Below are 19658 nucleotides of genomic sequence, written 5' to 3' on the forward strand. Positions count from 1 at the left end.
ATTTTAGAACTTTGTTCTAAAAAGTAGTATGCATACCTTCTTGTTTTAGAAAAAAAGGATCATGGCTAAATCGATTCATATTTTTCACCAATCTACTCTGGATGTGAAGTATACTGTTTGTATAACTATAGTAAATATAGGATTTTAAAAGATTTTTATAAGAATTAAGGTACTTGACAAATAAATCAGTAACATATTTAAATATGAATATATGTATAAACATAAACATATGTACGTTTATATACCTATATACATTATTACGTATATATGCACATTTGTTGATGAGAGGAGATTTAAATTCTTGTCCTTAAATTGAGAACATGAGTAACATGAAATTATTGAGGGTTGGGAACAAAGTTAGAGAAAGCAATATGCAAACCATAAGTTAATCCTTTAATCAGATTTTGGTAATTGACTTATTTCTATCTCCTTTTTTACCCAGTTTGGGTTAGTAGGAGATTTATTTTCCTTTAGAAACAAGTATGCAGATTTGTTAATTCCTTATAAATATTTAGATGAGAATTCTGGTGTGAGTTGGGTGGGAGTGTGGCGATGACACAAGATGCATGTGAAAAAAAGTGATAATCTTAGCTCTTCAGAAAAAGACAAGAGATTAGGAAATTTTGCAATCAGACAAAATAGAAAGATCTCTAATGTCTAGTTATGTACTTATATTCTGGGAGTTCGGAGATCATCTGTTACAGTCTTCATATAGCACTTTAGGACACTGATAGTCAAGGAGGTTAAATTCAGAGTCAAGACTCAACTCCATGACTTCTTACCCTTTAATCTATTCCACCACAATGTCAACTAGGTCAAAATGGAAAAGAGCATGTTGGTTTCACTGAAGAAAATTAGTCTCTACAGAAAGTGAGTTTCAGAAACTCTGTTTACCTTTCTGAATAGCCCTCAGTGAGTACTCTGAAAGTCATACAGAGACATGCAGAATAAATAAGAAACAAGCTAGTTTCATTTTGTGTAGTCTTCTGATGGAAAATCAGGGTCTCCTGTTACCATCTAAATTTAAAAAAAATAGTGAGACTAAGAGATACCTTGAGATACAGTGATTTTTTTATACTTGTTAAATTTCCCTAGAGATATATGTGTATTTACACATAAACAAGTATATACTTTTTTCATACTAAAGAATCATTGTTATGCGTTCTGGCTTGTGGATCATTATAAACACAAATATTTATACCTCTTCGACATAGGTTTTTAAAACACCTTTCTGTGTAAGATGAGCAGGGACTTCCACAAATATTTGTACTCAAAACATTGCATTAAATATTTTAGTGAATAGTTGACATTCAGGAGCAAAGGCCCATTTTGAGAATATTTAATGACTGCTTTATTTTTTCTCCTGTAGGGTCCACGAGGTCTGTTGGGACCCAGAGGAACACCTGGCCCTCCAGGACAGCCTGTATGTATTGTTTAGAAGGAAAGAAAGGGAAAAATAATCTTATAAAGAAATCTCACCATTAAATTCCCTAAACTTGTAAATTAACAATAACTTTCAGTAGTCAACCCATTTCTACCATCTTGTTTCATTTCTAATTCTTTTAATAAAGCCTATAAATCTCAATGATTTTTTGTTCCTCCTTTCTTCTCTTTCATTCCTTCAGTTTACCTTTTTTAGAATAGAGGTATTTTCATGCCAAATCTCCAGAAGCCAGGGGATAATGTTAAATCATGTACTACTCTAATATAGATATATTAGTAAAGAAAATTCCTATTTTATAGGAAATTTTTCTGTAAAATGTTTTCTTCTCTTTTCTCCCTTTTTCTTTCCTTCCTTCCTTCCTTCTTTCCTTTCTTCCTTCCTCCTTCCTTTCTTTCCTCTCCTCTTAGCTCTTCCTTTTCTCTTCTCTACTTTGTCTCCTTTATTTGGTGCAATATATACTTTGTAATCACTTGCATTGAGCATTGATTTTGTCTCTTTTTCCAGGGTATTGCTGGTGTGGATGGCCCACCTGGTCCAAAAGGAAATATGGTATGTTTTAAATCTTAACAAAATAAGTCCAAACCAAGATTTGGGTTCTTTAACCCATTTTAATTTCTCAGTCTAAAATATGAACCTAATATAATATTTCATCAAAGAAAATTATTTATATCAGCACTTAAATTTTGTGAATTGAAATGTTTAAAATATCAAAAAGGTTTAAGAGACAAAGGAAACATGAGAAAATTAGTATCTAATGTCTTCAGAAGAAAAACAGCATTTTCTAGTTTTATTTTTAGGTACAGAAATAAATAAATACAGTATAGTATAGAAAACCATCATCAAAGTCTCTTTCTGTTTTCATATTTTAGGGTCCTCAAGGGGAACCTGGACCTCCCGGTCAACAAGGAATTCCAGGCCCACAAGTAAGTTTACAATAATATGTGTATTATCGTGCACACTTTGAGATAATTCAGTAAATGCACATTTGCATTATAATATATTTTTAATAAAATTGACAAAGCCTGAGGAATTTCTAAATAAGCCTGAAAAGCATAGACAGTGCAAATGTAGTGCAGGAGTAGTGTGTGTTTGTGTGTGTGTGTGTGTGTGTGTGTGTTCCAAAGTGAGCTTGCAGAGGCCCCTTTCTTCCAAGAGAAAAATGAGTCATTCAATGTTCCCGGAATGCCAGCAGGAGTAGCCACACCTGCAGGAGGGTTCTGAATAGGATCCTGTTACAGAGTGAATGCCAGAAGGGTAGCTAGTTCAAAAACACCAACAAAGTTCCAGAACTGACTTAAGTGAGGAGGAGGGAATATGACATTAATCATTCCTGATCCCCTTAAACGATTAATGTGAGATAGATTTTTAAAAGGTGACTTTTAAATGAAAAAATAATTCCATCCTTCACTGATTATTGCTATTATACTAACTGGATTTTTTTTAAACAGGGCCTTCCTGGTCCCCAAGGTCCAATTGGCCCACCTGGTGAAAAAGTAAGTTACCATGTTACTCTAATCTGTTCTACTCACTGAACTGGTGTGAACAACCTCAATTCAAACCTAAAAGCTTTTTCCTTATGTTATGGATATTGCCTGCTTATGGCTAGTGCACAGGGATTTGTCTGGAGTACCACTGTAAATTATGGAACAGAAGGAGAAGAGGAATTCATTCATACAGCACTAACTGAGGCTGATAAAAAGTTCAGATAGCTCTAACTTGGACAGCTGCCAAAAGTGACATTCTCAGCTATATTAATTTCACAAACCCATTAGATGAGGGGAGATTTTTCCTAGCTTTGGGTCCTCCTTTTCTCTCATTTAAAAAATGTAATTAAATATGCTTGTGAAATAGCATTTTATTTTACAAATTATGATAAAAGGGTAAATTTGGAACTTTTAAATGTCACCACTTTCTTTGTGTAGATGGGACTCTGTGCTCATTAATCATTTCATGACTGGATCTGTGAAGATAATAAACCCCTTATTGTATGCAGATTTTTGTCCCATCCTTCTATATGGCATCATCAAAGCAATAACTTCTGCTCCCCCAATGCTAGCTAATTCATTCATATGTTATCCTGATATTCCCTATTTTTTATGAGCAGTATCGACTTCATGTGGATTTTACCAAATGATCCATATATTTTTTCTATGCCTATCTTTCCATGAATGTTGTTCTAAGGAAATGGTAAAATATATAGTCCATGCATTCTAAAATCTCTCCCCAAAGCATGTTTTTCAGTCATCCTTGTCTTTAGGCCCTAATATCACTCCCTTGCCACTTTTTATCACAATTTGGCCTTTTGTAAAAATACATCATTTATCATGGATTGCATACTTGTTCATGTGCTCATTAACTTTTCTAGCACAACGTCCATTATGTCTGCATGAGGCTATTAAAAGAGATTCAAATACTGAAATTTTGTCTGCTTAGCCAGACGTGAAAGACAATATCTGAATCTCTTCTATTCATATTCCATTAATATTCTGAGAAACAAAGGAGAAATTTTGAAGAAAGCTATCATAAGTAACATTTAGGATCCATATCTCTGTCTTCTATGATTGTGCTGTGTGTATTTCAGTATTTCAAGTATCATTGGGTTCATGGGCATGGCTATCACTTACCAGAGTGAATCTCAACTACATGATAACCTCTAGGACGGTTTAGTGAGGTGCTGTGACTTCTCATTCATTAGACTGTGAGCTCCTTGAGAGCAAGAACTTTTTTTTCCTTTTTTGCCTTACTCGTTATTGCCAGTGTTAGCTCAGTATCTGGCACATAGGAGATGCTTAATAAATGTTTACTGACTAATTCCCCTCTTCTCCTTGGAAATCATCACCCATTGGCCAGTCTTCTAGTGAGCAGCCTCTCTGAATTTTTTTAATAAACATTGAATATAGGTCATCTTTGGACCTTTTATATGTTTCTCCAGTTCTCTAGCTTGACCAGCCCTTCAAGAGCTTATGTTCCTAAAATCCATCCTTTAGAAATGCAGGGTTGACCCTACATGGCTAAAAGGAATCAGAATAGCATTTTAATTAAGGCTTACTTTATTAATCATATCATCAACATTTCTCTCTTTTCTTGAAGGTAAAAGAGAAGTCCTGAAAAACAGGAGAAAATTGCAGACACACACACATACGCACACACATATAATCAGAATAAGAATGAATTTTATTTAATTTTTATTCAGCATTTATCATTTTCTAATATGTCAGTTATAATGTTCATTTTTCTTTCCAAAATCTTTAATTTTTAAGCAGTGATGTCAGTGATTCAATTTCAGTTACTTTGTGTGGAATGAATGTTTTATTGTAAAGAAATTAGATGAAGGAAAAAATCAGACAAAGATAATGTTTTTCTTGACATTTTGATTGCCTAGTCTTATTGAATATGTCCAGCATGCATAACAATTCAAGGAGTTGTGGTCATCAATATTTAAATGTTATTTAAAAGAAAAAAAACACACAAATGCTGTAATAGCAGGGTAGGAGCTCTGTGAGAGAAAGTAACAACAAGTAAACAAATATGAAGATGTGTCAACTAGAAAGTTTTTTAAACTGGAATTAAATTGTCACTTTAGTATTTAAAAATGCAACATTGGTCCTGTATACAAAATGTTTAAATTGACATAAATAGCCACAAGTTTATATGTGTACGTATACCCACAGATTGTTTATATATATATATATATATATATGTATATATATATATATATATATATATATATATGTATGTATGTGTGTATGTGTGTATGTGTGTATGTATACCCAAAGAGACATATATACACACATACATACATGCATGCATGCATATATTTACCTAAAGATCAATTATTGGCATTTAACTGCTGGAGCTGAAGGAAAGGTTACTCAAACACAGTTTAAGCTAGACTTCTTTCCTCAGGGAATACTTAGGGTAGGAGACCAGGCCCTCAAAGCCTATATACCTCAATTCCCCAATATCTGTGTTAAGGTAGAGCAACTTTCAAGCCCCATCTTATAAGTATAATCACTATCAAAGTGAGAGAAATCAGAAAGTAATGAAAAGAGAATATTTTTAAAGGAGTGAATGATCAAAGGTATCAAGAAAAAAGTCCTTAAATTAATCCCAGAGTTCAAACAGATAAATCAACAGAGGTTCATTCCTAAAACGAGAAAGAAGGAGTAAATCCTCAAAGAGATTACAAAGCTCTTTCAACTATTACAAGACAAAAGAAAATAACTCAAAGTCTGATGAAATGCAGAATCTTATGGATGCCCAGGAGAGTAGGGAATGGCAGAAAAATCCAAAATGGCTGAAAAACAAAATGAATTCCATAAAACAAGAAATTGGGAATAAATGTAGACTGGAATTTACAGCTTTAAATACATAATTAAAAACTAATAAGCTCATTAGGTACAAATATGAATTCACAATGGAGAGTCCCTCTAAAAGAGGATAGATTAGTAGATTTACAAGTATGGGTGTGCTGATAAATATTTTACAACAGGCTCTCTAGAAAGAAAAAAAATATACATGATACACTCTAAATTTTAATCTTCATGTTATCATTTTCTCCACTACTTTCTTAAGTCTAGTCAAGAAAATAATAAATCAACAATTGCTTATTTATAAGGTATAAATGCTCATGCAATTGGTTCTAATAGGCAGAATTAAATAACATTAATTAACATTAATTACCCCTTCTTATAACACAAACATATTGCAATGAATTATAATCTGGCAAAAGTCCACAATATTAAAGGAACATATGGCTACTAAGTCAAAATGGACATAAAGACAAAATATGCAGAGATAATTTAAGTCTTCCCAGAACCTGCCAAATTAAAAAAAAAAACAAAACTAAAAACTAAATAACAAAGTATGCAAAACAATACAAGAAAATTGACCAGAATTTCTGAATACAAACAAATGGCACTTATCAAGAGAATCCACAAATTATCCTCAAAAAAGAAAAAAAAAGTGCTTCAAATTTCAAGACATTTTGCTTTAACCTTTTCAATGCTAGTTAACATATTTTTTTCACTGGCTAGGAGAAAGACCTTCTATAAAGGAAAGAAAGTATGAGCAGCATAATGTTAATGAGAAATCTCAGAAAAGATGAATCATTATGTTACTGAAAATCAAAGGAAATCAAGCTACTATTTAGCAAACCTGAGCTTAATCATCAACAAATAATAGATAGACATTTAAAAAAAGAAAGGCATTTGGAGCATTTTTGCAAAAAAGAAAAAGAAAAAATCAGATGTGAGAATATTCAACTAATAGGCTTCTCAAGTAAGAGAAAACACACAAATAAAAATATATAAGGGCAATTACCTGCACAGATCTAAGGAGAGAGAGATCTCTTGTGTAATGAGAGATTAAATGACTTACCTAGAAATACACAGCTGGCAATTGTCTACTGTGAGATTTGTACCCGAGTCTTGTTAAATACAAGTACATTTTTGGACCTAAATTTCTCTCAAATGGTTCTTCAGAAGCTTGCTCTATGAGAAAAACACAGATTAAAGAAAGAATGAAAAGAATTGACTGGAAGGGAAGAACATTGTAAAAGGAAGATTAGTATTTATTTAACTAAGAGGAGAAGAAGAAGGGACAAAGGAAGAGAAACAAATAAATAAAGAAAAAAATAGGCAAATGGAAAGGACTAGGGGAGGAGGAGAGAGCCTGTGGGAAGAGTCTTACCAAAGCAGTATATTCAAAACCAATTGGATTAACGATGCACAAGCTTAGTTCATAACTGAATGGATTCAAAATTCAGAAAGTATCAGAATGGATAGGTATAATCACAGATTATACCTCTCATTATGTAAATGTAGGGAATTTCTGGCAAAATAGACAAAATAACAAGCCCCTCGATCTGTTGCACATGAGAAGTAATACCTCTACCAAACAAAGACATACCCAGAATCAAAATGAGAAGCTGGAACAAATTTTCTATTTCTGTGATCTATTTCATTTCTTTATGACACCAATGCCTTTTCCTCTTGAATTCTGTAAGTTATGCTTCTTATTAATATTTGTGGAAACAATTTTAGTTATATTTTTAAGTTCTTTACTAAGAAAAAAGGGGAAGGGGCTATTTAAAGATAGAGACATAATAACTGCAGCAACAGAAGCCAGAACTGCTGCAAAGAACTTAGATGCTTGGCTTATAATGAAGTCAACAGGATTGAATTCAGCAAGAGATTGCTCTCCAGAATTCATTAGTCTCAGAGAGACTGCAGCTACCTGTCTATCTAGGTGGAGGACGTTGACCAGGGTGATAGTGGTACCAGCAACCCCCACATCTTCCTGCTGGATCTAAGCCCAAGATGTATACTATGACACCTAGTACAAATTTCTGCCCTGCCTCAGGAAGTCCTAGGTCTAGTCCCATTCTTCTCCCTTTCCTACTAAAAGGCATTAGACATGGCCAGAGGTGTTTTTTTTTAATTTGGGGTTTTTGCCGTTGTAAATTATATTTTACTTCTCCTTATTTTTCCCTCTACCACCTACAAGGAAGGGAGGGAGGGAACAAAGAACGGAGGGAGAAAGGAAGGAAAAAAGGAAGAAGGGAATGAGGGAGGAAGAAAAGAGAAGGGAAGGAGGAAGGAAAATGACATAGGTAGAATATATAAAGCAAGATACCATTTTTTCTTGCTGAATTTTGATGTTACTTTTTCATCCTGTTTTCCTTCTTTAATATTTTTATCAAGTTTCTTCACTCAAATGCCTTTTCGAATATAATTTTAATATTTGCAACAATGTTGATAACCACTTAGTACTTTTTGATTTATTGTAAGGATTTTGTCATTTTTCTGATATTATTAATATATGCTATATACACATATGTACAGCATTCTCAGTGAGTTTTATTTTCTTATAAAATGATCTGTTTTGGTTTTTAAATAGGGTCCACAGGGAAAACCTGGTCTTGCTGGACTTGCTGGCGCTGATGGGCCTCCCGTAAGTAACACTAAATGTGTTTTTGAATTTCTCTTTATTTAGATGGCACAAATTTATAGTTAACTTGTCTTGTTACAAGGCTTCATTTTCAACCTAGTAGCAAGTTAATCATTAAATAACTAATATTCTAAAATACCACTCTCATATACTATCCTGCTTTTAAATCAATGGTATTATATTGGCTATTTAAGGCTTCATAATCTGTCTCCTACTTGCTTTTCTAGCCTTTTGTTCTACTTGCCCTCAATAGGAATTTCTTGCTTTGGCCAAACTAGATTTTCCCAACATGATTTTTGTATTTATTATTTTTTTTATGTCTACCCTTGAATACACTTCCCCATCTTTTCTTCCTACCCTAATCCTACCCATCTTATAAAGTGCAATGGCTGTCCTTTTTAAATGAAGCTTCCCAGGCTACTCTGTTGAATAGAGATTTCTCCCTCTGGTCTCATAATACTTGTTGATGACTTTAACTTCCTTATTAATCATGGATCTATGAAATTATTATAATTTCTATATTAACTAACTATTGAAGGATTGAAAATACGTTTGACCTTTGTATTATTTTTTACATTTTGATGAATCTATGTTTTGTCTCTCAGCTACAGTGCAATTTTCTTGAAGATAAGAATGCATGCATCCTGCTTCTTCATATCACCCATACAAAGCCTTCTAGCAGACTCATACACATTATAGGCACGCTCTCTCAGTGACCATGGAAAATCAAGAATTGACTGTTCTTTACACATCACTAATTTTTAAAGTTCAGTCATTAACAGTAGTTACTTTTCATATTGTTCCTATTTAGTTGGGCACTTTCTTCACTAGTACAGATCGCTACCTATTGTGAATACCCTTTTGTAAATTTTCCATGGAGGGGTCCCTCTAACATACTAACAGTAAATACATGCCAGGAGGAATACGTAGGCTGTCCTTTACATGTCTTTTGTTTATACTATCTTATCTTTTTCCGCAATCACATAATTAGCATAATATTAATTACTTGATAAGATAGCACATATGGTTATTGGTTGTTTGATTACTTGTCAAGTAATCAGTATTTGAGAATTGGTTATATTTTCAGTTTTTAAAAAATGTTGTTATCTTTTAGGTCTCTTCCTATGTCTACCCTCTTGAAACTTACTGTGAACCACCCTCCCTGCCCCCCCAAATTGGAGAGTTCACTATGGAAAATATATTCAGGTTGATGTCAGATTGTTTAAATTGAAATAGATCTTCCATACACACATATGTGTGTGTGTATACACACTTTTCAAGACTCTTTTACATACATAATCTCATTGTATATTGTATTGATTAGTCTGTCATTCCTAACCCTGTTTATAATTACTACCATTTTCATACATACTGTTTTCAGTTTTGCTTAAAGCCATATATACTGCCTTCATATAGAAATAAGAAATTCCTTCAGAAAATTTTAACATTTCAGTAATTTTAAAAGTTAGCTTCATTTCTAAACAACAATAACAAAAATGAAACCTTCAAACCCAAGAGAGGTGATTTTTCATGGTTGTGTTTTTTTAAACGTCATTACTATGCCATTTAATGACTGTACATTTTTCTTCTATTCAGGGTCATCCTGGCAAAGAAGGCCAATCTGGAGAAAAAGGTGCTTTGGTATGTTTCAAAGCATAAACTTCAATGTTCATTTTTTTATCTATGTAAGAAAGTGCTTTCAAGTTTGTGAACCATGTAATGTACTTGTTCCTCCAAAATTGTTAGTTATTAATATGAATACTAGAAAGTAAACCTATTCAACTCATGTGTGTCCTGACAGATGTATTTATTGATTGGCATCTGAGCAATTTTGCTAGTATTTTAATTTTTAGACAGCATTGGCTTTATTTATGTTTATTTCAGTCTCCTCAGGATATAATAAACTGGCATATGGTTTGGATAGATAGCCTGTATGTTTGAATTTCCAATTTGGTAGTTTATGCTTTTCAAATCCTGGCTCACTCCTGGAGGGCAGGCCTAGACAAAGATTTAAAAGCACATGTGACAAATGATGAGGAACTTCAAAAAGTGCCATTGAAATTACAAAATAATTTCAAGGAAAAGGTATCTGATTAAAATGTGAGTGATCGAATTATGTTCAAATTTTAATTCATAATTTTCTTTTAGGTATGTCAAGTAAGAATAACCCTGTATACGTGTAATCGATTAACATGTTTAAATAGAAAAAGGAAATACTCAACATTGATCTGAGTTTGGGTTAAAATAACCAAGAGAGAATCATCTTCATTGAGAACTATTAGTTCTGCAACATTGCTAAAAAAAAAATAGCAGTTTTTAAAATCCTAGACTTGTTACAGAACCTAGAACCCACACCTTATTGACAGATATTGACAGAACTCCACATAGAAAATCAATATCTGTTTGATCGTAGTTTAAATCATTTAAATGCAATTTTTGACTCTGGGCAAATCTCCTAATCTCCCTGGGCATTAGTTTCCTCAGAGACAAATGACAGTGTTGTATTCGTTGCTCTCTAAAGTCCTGCCCTTTGATTCACTAGAACATGATCTCTTAACCCTTTGGCAGTCTTATGAAGATGTTGGTAATGCCTTCTTAGAATAATGTTTTAAATGCATTTAAAAATGCAAGATTGCAAAGTAAGTCAATTACATTGAAATACAATGAATCACAAAAGAATTTTTTAAGTTCAGACCCCAGGTTAAAAATCCCTCAATTAGAGATACTATGGTTAGTAAGCCTCTCTTCTGAATGGAGGATTACAGCTTTGCTTTTCGCTATCCACTAAGGAGTGCTTTGATTAGTGAGAATATCCAGTTTCCTCTATCACTATCCACTAAGGAATACTTTGATTAATGAGTCTCTTCCCTGAAGAGAGGGGGGCTTTAGCCCTTCACTGTATTATTCCTTCCAGGCTGTGTCTCAGCTGTAGACATTAGATGAAGTGTTATCTTCTGAGTCTACTACTCTCTCCCCCATTCATGGGTTATGATTAATAAGTCTCTCCCCTATAGGGAGGGCTACAATCCACTTCAAAAGCCATTCTTACTTAATGGCTGTATAGTTGTGAAGCAGTTTTCTTGGCCAGTGGCTCTCCGATTCTAATTTCTTGTTATCTAGACTGCACCCTGACCTTATATAGGATTTCCTCTTCAGTTTCTTCTTAAAACTATTCTTAGTGCTTTGTCCTCTTTGTCACTTCACTTGTGGGCAAAAAACTATTTTAATTCTTAAGTCTTGTGTCTATCCCCAATTGAGGGAAACCAGGGCTCTACTTTCTTAAATAGAAAAGAGCCTTGTGAGATTATAGTAAGGAGACTTAACCTCATCTCAGTCAGTTTCTCTGTTTTATGAAAATAAGAATGGTTTTATTGACTAGACCAGGCTGAAAGGCTTTTGGCTTTAATCTCTCTTCTCCCCAGCAACACATCACAGCCTTGTCTCTCCTACATCTCCTTGATTATTTCTTTGATAAACAAAACCATAAACTATTTAAGTGTTTTTTACCACCCAGGAATCTGATATTGAAATTGCTTTAAATTGTAATTTTATCACATCTGGAGACAACTAACTGGTTTGTATATGCAGTCAATTATAACTGTGTTTATTTAGACTCTATATAATACCTGTCAAAATTTTCTTTAAAAATTAACAATGCATTGTAGAGGAATTTTTTTCTCAAGTTCAGTGTAAAACAAGCCTATATCACTTTTAAAAAACTTATTTGCAAAATGAGCCCTTTATGAATTAATAAATAAACCTCATTTTCAATTTGTCCACTCTTTTTTAGGGTCCTCCTGGTCCACAAGGTCCCATTGGTTATCCTGGACCCCGTGGTGTGAAGGTAAGTATTAAATATTCTTCTAACTGCCTAATTTAAGTATGAAAATCTCATTTTTATTTGATCTTTCTAATTTATTACTTAGGGTGCTGATGGTGTAAGAGGTCTTAAGGGCTCTAAAGGTGAAAAGGTAAGGTTTGAGATTTATATTTTATATTATTTCAATATAGAGCTTATCTCTCTTGGCCAAAGTATGAACAAACTAATCTCAATTGCTATGGCTAAGAGTTAAAATCATATGAGGGAGAAATCTATCCCTAATCCTTATCCTAACTTTAACCTGACCCTTACAAACATGTTTGCTTCCCAAACACGATTGACATTTTTCACTGAATGGGATTGCATTGTCCAGAATGACAAAGAGTTGTCACGGTTCAGAAATTACATATGTCATCTTTGCCATATCTTTGTTGAATTCTTCATGTTCTTTAAGGCCCATCTCATATGCTTCCTCTTAATATAACCTTTCATGTTCCTCCCAGTCAGTTTTCACATATCCCTCTCCCAGACCCTTCCATCACTGAGTATTTCTAGGTTATTACAACTACAATATTTCAAGGTGCTTGAGCAAGGTACTGAGTCTTTTTATCTTTACTTTGCTTGCAGCACCTAGCATTGTGTCTTGCATGAAATATTTTATTCAGCAAACATTTGTTGATATGAATATCTATATAACATTTCTACACACAGATCCTGAAGTTGAATGCTTAAGCATTCTTCGACAAATTATTTTATAAGGCACTATAATTATTATGAAAAAAAATTTGAGGTGGCAAAATTATGTATTTTATGTGCCTTTTTGCATATATCTATGTGTGTGTTGTCTTTCCTTGTAGCATGAAAGCTTCTTGAGTTCAGGGACTGTTTCCTTTTTTGTGTTGTATGACCATTCCTGTTACAGTGCCTGGTAGATAGTATTATTCTTAATATTTGCTTGTAGATTAAAACTCATTGTGAATTTATCTTTTTATTTGGAGTCAGAAGATGGAGTTTTAAATCCCATCACTGTCACTTACTGCCTTTGTGATCTTGCATCCATCACTTCATGTCTCTTAATTTCATTCCCCTGATTTATAAATGAGGGGTTTGGGCTACAGAATCTGCTAAATTCCCCCCTAGCCTAGATTTTAGGAAGACAAACATTCATGCATTTACTTCAGTATTATTAGTGGTAAAATTCAAAGCAGCAGGAAAGGCCTGAGATTTCCATTTATTTGTACTTTTTGGAAGGCATAAATTTTAAAATTTGAGTTTTTATTGATTCCAAAGATGATGTAGAAATGCCTATGTTTAAATAACCTAAAAAATTATCCTGAAAAAAGCTCTACAATTAGTGTATCATCATTTTAATTGTATATCTAATATTATTTACTTGGACTTCAAGGTTGGTGACTTCACATGTGTGGGTTCTTCCTCCCTCATGCATATTGCAGCCTTTCTGCGTCTTATCATATAGTTTTTAAAAATTAATTTTTATGATAAAAATAACTGCTGCTCATATACAATACCCCATCTTCTAATTCTGCCATTTTTTGCTGGCTAACCATCTAGTGATGCCTCCCTGAATTTAACTAGGAATTTCTTCAGATTACAGTCAAGCTGTCTGTAGGGATTTATTAAACTCCTACTATGTGCCAGGAAGTATGCCAAGCACTAGGGATACAAAGAAAGGAAAAAGGCAGGCTTGCCTTTGAGGAGCTCACAATCTAATGAGGGAGTCAAGAAACAAACAAATATGTGCAAAAAGCTATATGCAAGATAAATAGGTCATAATTAACACAGGGAAGGCATTAGAATTAAGAGGGGATGGGCAATGCTTCCTGTACAAAATGGGATTTTAGCTGACACTTGAACAAACAGGCAGGCTAGGGTAATGGAGACAAGAAGAAATAACATGGGGTACATCCCAGAGAAACTACCCTAGCCAAGAGATGGAGTATCTTGTTAGAGAGAGATCAAGGAAGCTAGTTTTTCACTTGAGCATTTTAGAAGTCATTCTCACTTGATAGAAACTGAGAGATTTTGTGCTTCACTAGTGTTTGAGAATCCAGGTTTATCTGCCTGATTTACAGAAGAAAAAGGGCTTTAGGAAAGGACCAAACACTCACTCTCTCTCCCTCTCTCCCCTCTGTGTCTCTCTCTTTCTCTCTCTCTCTCTCTCTTTCTCTCTCTCCCCCTCCCTCTCTCCTTCCCTCCCTCTCTCTCTTTCTCTTTTTCTCTCTCCCTTTCTTCCTCTCTCCCTCTCTTTATTTTTCAGGTCTAAGTCATTCAAATTGTTGATTTCATTCCAATGGTTCTTTCTCAACTTTCCTACCATATAATCTGAGAGCAGGAAAATACCTTTCTTTATTCTTATAAAGATAGTGTTCCCATGTCATTCTTAAATGTGACTTTTAGTAAGAGAGATTCAGTTCAATTCAACATGAAATTTTGGAGCCCCTAATACATTCCAGGCACTGGTGATACAGAAATAAGCATAAAACACTCCCTGCTTCCAAATGACTTATTCTATTGGGGAGAATAATATCTACACAGTAAAATAATAGGAAATAATTTCAGGAGGGTTGGGGAAGCCCTAACAACTTGTGAAGGGGAGGGTAGATCAGGAAGTGACACCTGAGTTAAACCTAGAACAGAGTTGGAGATTCTAAGAGATGACCATGAAGAAGGAAAACCTCCTAGAATGAGGGAGAGAGTAGGTTGGAGCCTTATTTTGAAGGACTATAAATGCCAAACAAGACTTTGTAATTTATCCTAGGGGCCTTAGGGAGCCACTGAAATGTCTGGATCAGAGAATTGACATGATTAAACCTGAAACTCAGAAATATCAATTTGATAGCCTTTGGAGAATGAATCAGTTAAAAGTTTGTATGAAAGGAGACAAATTAGCTGTGTAGGAGAAAGATGTGTGGAGAAAGGGTATGGTATAACAGGTGTGGTGGAGGCAGAATTGACAAGAATTGGCAACTGATTCAATATGTGGTTGAAGGAGAATGGAGTTAGTCAAGAAGCATTTATTGACCTCTTACTTTTGTCTATTACCGTGCTAAAATTTGGGGATACAAAGAGAGGCAAAAATAGTCCTTAACCTCATTGAGCTCCCATTAGAATGGGAGGAGACCACTGTATATGTCTATGTATATACAATATATACACAGTGTAAATGGAAGGTAATCTCAGGTGAAAGGTTCTAGTGGTGGGGGAAGCTGGAGTGCTGGAGGAAATCAGGAAAGGCCTAAAAGAAGGTGGCAGTTGAGCTAGGTCTTAAAGAATGCTAGAGGTCCAGGTCCAGTCATAGGGGACAAATAGGGAAAATGCTAATTTGGGAGATTATGTGTTGTCTATGAAGAACAGCAAGTAGGCCAGCATAGCTGGTTTGGGAAATAAACTGTAAGAAGATGGGAAATGGACAGAAGTATTGAAGTTGACACTGAGCTTGTGAACCTGGGTATCTAGAAAGATAGTAGTACCCTTAATCAAAATAGAGAAGTTGCCCTTCTTGGGTTTCAAATAGAACATATAAGAGCATATGTTCAGCTGTTAGTTGGTGGTAGAAGCCTAGATTTGAAGACTGAGATGAAGGATGGATATGTAGCTTTGGGAGTCATCTGCATGGAGACTTAATGAGGTCACCGAGAGTTACAAAGTAGAATACGGTTGGGGTCCAGACTCAGAATATCATCTGGTTTAGATGACCTGGAGGTTAGATACCAAGAAGACAGGTATCAATATCTGAACCCTTGACAGTTATGTGGAGGCTGATTTACTTACCCTCTCTTGTCAGCAAGGGAAGTTCTGCCCTATGCATCTTGTTAGTTAATTACCAACCACTTTGCAGGAGATTGTGAAGGCCAATAGTTTAATACCACTACTGCTTACCCTTATATGCAACATCATCACACCTATGTAGAACTGAATCTGTCTTCCAAGGCCAACCTTGGTGAAACCTTTTTGAGGACAGGGATTGTCTTTTGCCTTTCTTTGTATCCTCAGTGCTTAGGCACAGTAGGTGCTTAACAAATGGTTTTTGAATGACTGAGAGCATATTATGAGGAGGCTAAAAAATGCCTAGAAATATTTTTTGAATTAACTGTCTTCAAAATCCTGTCTGCTACATGCTTATGGGCCAAGGATGTTTTCAATGAGTCTACAGACAAGCTTCTATCCTTCTGCTCAGTTACTAAAGTCATTTAATCTACCTTCAATTACTCCAAAAATCATCAAGGGAACAATGATAAATGCAGAATAATAACATCCCAGAGTTGTTTTTTGCATGGATCCAATCATAAAAGATGAGAGTGAGATAATAGTGAAAATGTTGGAGATCACTCACATTTATAAAAGACTTTATGTCTTCAAAAGCATTATATCTACATCATCTTCATTTCTTGACAAGCCAAAGAATGCGTTTAGCAGCTTTAAAGATAGTTTAGTGTAAGTATGATCAAAGTTTTGCACTTTGTTACATGCTTATAAACCAAAAGTTTTAGAAGAGCTCTGTTTTTGGATTTAGAAACAGCCATTCATATTGTCTTTAGTATTGTGAAAGAAAATATGTGAATCAGTTGATGATTTCATCTGATAGGCTTTCTCTGACAAACATCTGAGGATGTGAGTCATTAGCTGATTTTTAGACTTTTTACTTGAATGCTTATAATTATTTAGATAGTCTATGGGAAAAGAAAAACATCCAGTTCAGGTGGGAAAAACTAATCTGTGTTGTTGATTCCCTTTGAGTGCACCCTTGCATAGCAAGAATAATTTAGTTATTCAAATATAAGGCCCAGGGATTTAATTAAGCATTCCATAAACAGAGTTTTTCCTTGTATTCTACCCTCCTCAGTATAAGCCTGGTAAAAGGTATAAAATTTGTTTATCTAGAAATAGTATTATGGGATTAAAGCTCTATTATACAATATGCCATTGCTTATAGTAAGTAGCAGCCCTATCTCTCCCCCCAACCCTACCCCAGCCTGTCTTTCCAAAGAAAATGCATACATTTAAGAAAATTAAAAAGCGGCTAATATCTGGGGGCCAGGTAGGAAAAATTTCATGGACGTAAATTTTTGGTCAATTTCTCTCACATATGTTTACTGTTATACGTTGGAAAGTCAGCCAATAAAATATTTCGGATCATGAAGGAAAAAATCCTAATGTGTTTGCCTTATGGGCTCTGAAAAATTGTGTATAACCCACTTATTTAAGTGAGATATTGTTAGGCAGGGAAATACTCCTAAGCCACGTTGCCTCCAAAAGCATGAATAACTAAGGAATTCTGGGTATGAATAACCTAGTAGTTATTCAAGATGATTTTTTTCACTCACCCATAATCCATCGGGACCATTTATTAACACAATTTCAAAATGGTAGGGGTATTCATTTGCCAACTGTACTGATTCTTCTCATTCAATTGAATAAGCAGAGAAATGTACACTCTTGGCAGCATCCCCTTCCTCTACTCCCCCCACCTCTACCCAAACACAAATACACTTTCAAATAATAGAAATCAGGCCTAACTACCATAATGTTTTCAAAAGCATCTTGAATGAGTTTGGCATCAAAGAACGGTGTAAGTGGGTAGAGCTTTAACTGTTTTGTTTCATTTTTGTAAGGGGAAAAAAAACCCGACAAATTTCATGTTGCTTGCTAAGACCTTGAAAGTATAGTATAGACATTTTGCTATTTGCTATTCTGAAAAACAGGAACGCATTTTAAATAGATGAGGATCTTTTGATAATAATATCAAATGCATTCTGATAATTACAGTGACCCTGTCAATGTATATTGTCAATTCTGAGGCCAACTACTTGAGTGTAACAATTGGACAAGCAGTATTCAACAATCAATTCATTGACTATCATTTGTCTGTGGTAGAAAATCATGAGTGTTTAGAATTTCTATTGGCTATGAATATAAATAAAAACAGCACCTGGTGTAGATTTTCCCCCTTTTTTCCCTGTGAAGCAATGGTAACTGACAATTTGCATGGGGTGAGGAAGAGGTGGGGAATTCCTTGGGAATAATTTCAAGGACAATTGTTGCTAGCATATGTATTACAGAGGTCAGGGGGAAAATGCATAGGAAGAGGAACATGTGAGAAGAATCACTCTAAAGGGAAAATTTAGGGAGGAAATACTTGACATGTTGTAGAATTGTACATTAAAAAGAAATTTCATGTCATCTTATTTAGTCCCCATTGTGTCAAGTATAAATGTCCCAATAAGTAATCACTTATCTTCTTCCTAAGATATCATAAAGGGAGATTTACTGTCTCCTGGGACATTCCTAATGATATGTCTTTTTTTTCCTCTTTATCTCCTGGGAATCCCAATAGTTCAGTCCAACCTAGTCCAATCCAACAAATATTTATTAAAATGCCACCAATGTGTAGGACACAGCTAAGTGTTGAGGATACAAAACAAAACAAAATATAAACAAACAAAAATGTCTCTTAAGGAATTTCCATTCAGTTAGGAGGATGCAACACACAAACAGAAAAATGTATATATGATATTTTGGAAAGGAATAGAATGCTAACCACAATGGGTATCAGGAAAAGCTTCCTAGAGGAGATGCCACATTAACTGACCCTTGAAGAAAGCTGGAATTTTTAGAGAAAGTTGTGAAGAGAGAGAATATTCCAGATGTGGCAGGCAACCTGTGCAAAAGAAAGGTGTTTGAAGATAGCTTTTAAAAGTGTTGCTTACCTTAAATATTGTCCAGGGCTTCTATCATTCATAGGATTGAATGTGGGAAGAGACTTAATGGATTATCTAGTCTATCCTTATTTTAGAGATGAGCAAAATGAGTCCTAGAGATGTTTAGTAACTTTCCCAAAGTCATAAAATTAGTAAATAACAGGATTTGAACCTTGTCTTATGACTGAAAATCTGGTTCAATTCTCAGTACATGATCATCATATTTGGGATTGAGATAGTAATAATAACTGACATTTACACAATGCTTTAAATTTCTCAAAGTCCTTTATGTATCCCATTTGAATGCCACAACTCTGTGAAACAGATGCTATTATTATCTGCATTGTCAATATGAGGAAACTGAGACTAATAGAAGAACACTGACTTGCCTAGAGTCCCACAGCTACTAAATATCACAGGCAGGATTTGTACTTATCTTTCTGACTCCAAGTCTAGTATTCTGTCCCTTATACCAGTATGGAGCAGATCCTGATCACATGCCTCTGGAAAAACTCCATGTTGTCAATTCCATCATAGCCTCGATGACCTTCAATTTCCTATCTATAAAATGAGCAGGTTGAAAGGATCTCTGTTACTTTGCAAGTGTAATGTGATATGACTGTAATCCACATGCTGCTAAAGTAAACAGAATTAGTATTGCAATAAAGTTTCTAGTCTCATGTATGGTCTCTGTACATCAAGCAGCATTACTTTCATATATTTC

At 34.5% G+C, this 19658-nt stretch overlaps 1 protein-coding gene across 3 annotated transcripts in view; it reads left to right on the plus strand.

The window, feature by feature from the left end:
- Positions 1–19658, plus strand: part of COL11A1 (collagen type XI alpha 1 chain) — a 280750-nt gene that overhangs the window by 123350 nt on the left and 137742 nt on the right. For all 3 annotated transcript variants that reach the window (XM_036766931.1, XM_036766932.1, XM_036766933.1), the window contains 8 exons: positions 1370–1423; positions 1949–1993; positions 2314–2367; positions 2893–2937; positions 8345–8398; positions 9992–10036; positions 12186–12239; positions 12322–12366. In XM_036766931.1, coding sequence (XP_036622826.1) covers positions 1370–1423; positions 1949–1993; positions 2314–2367; positions 2893–2937; positions 8345–8398; positions 9992–10036; positions 12186–12239; positions 12322–12366 — 396 coding nt within the window. The remainder of the gene's footprint in view (positions 1–1369; positions 1424–1948; positions 1994–2313; positions 2368–2892; positions 2938–8344; positions 8399–9991; positions 10037–12185; positions 12240–12321; positions 12367–19658) is intronic.

Source organism: Trichosurus vulpecula, chromosome 7 (genome assembly GCF_011100635.1).
Source record: "Trichosurus vulpecula isolate mTriVul1 chromosome 7, mTriVul1.pri, whole genome shotgun sequence".
In the NCBI taxonomy this organism is placed as follows: Eukaryota; Metazoa; Chordata; class Mammalia; order Diprotodontia; family Phalangeridae; genus Trichosurus; species Trichosurus vulpecula.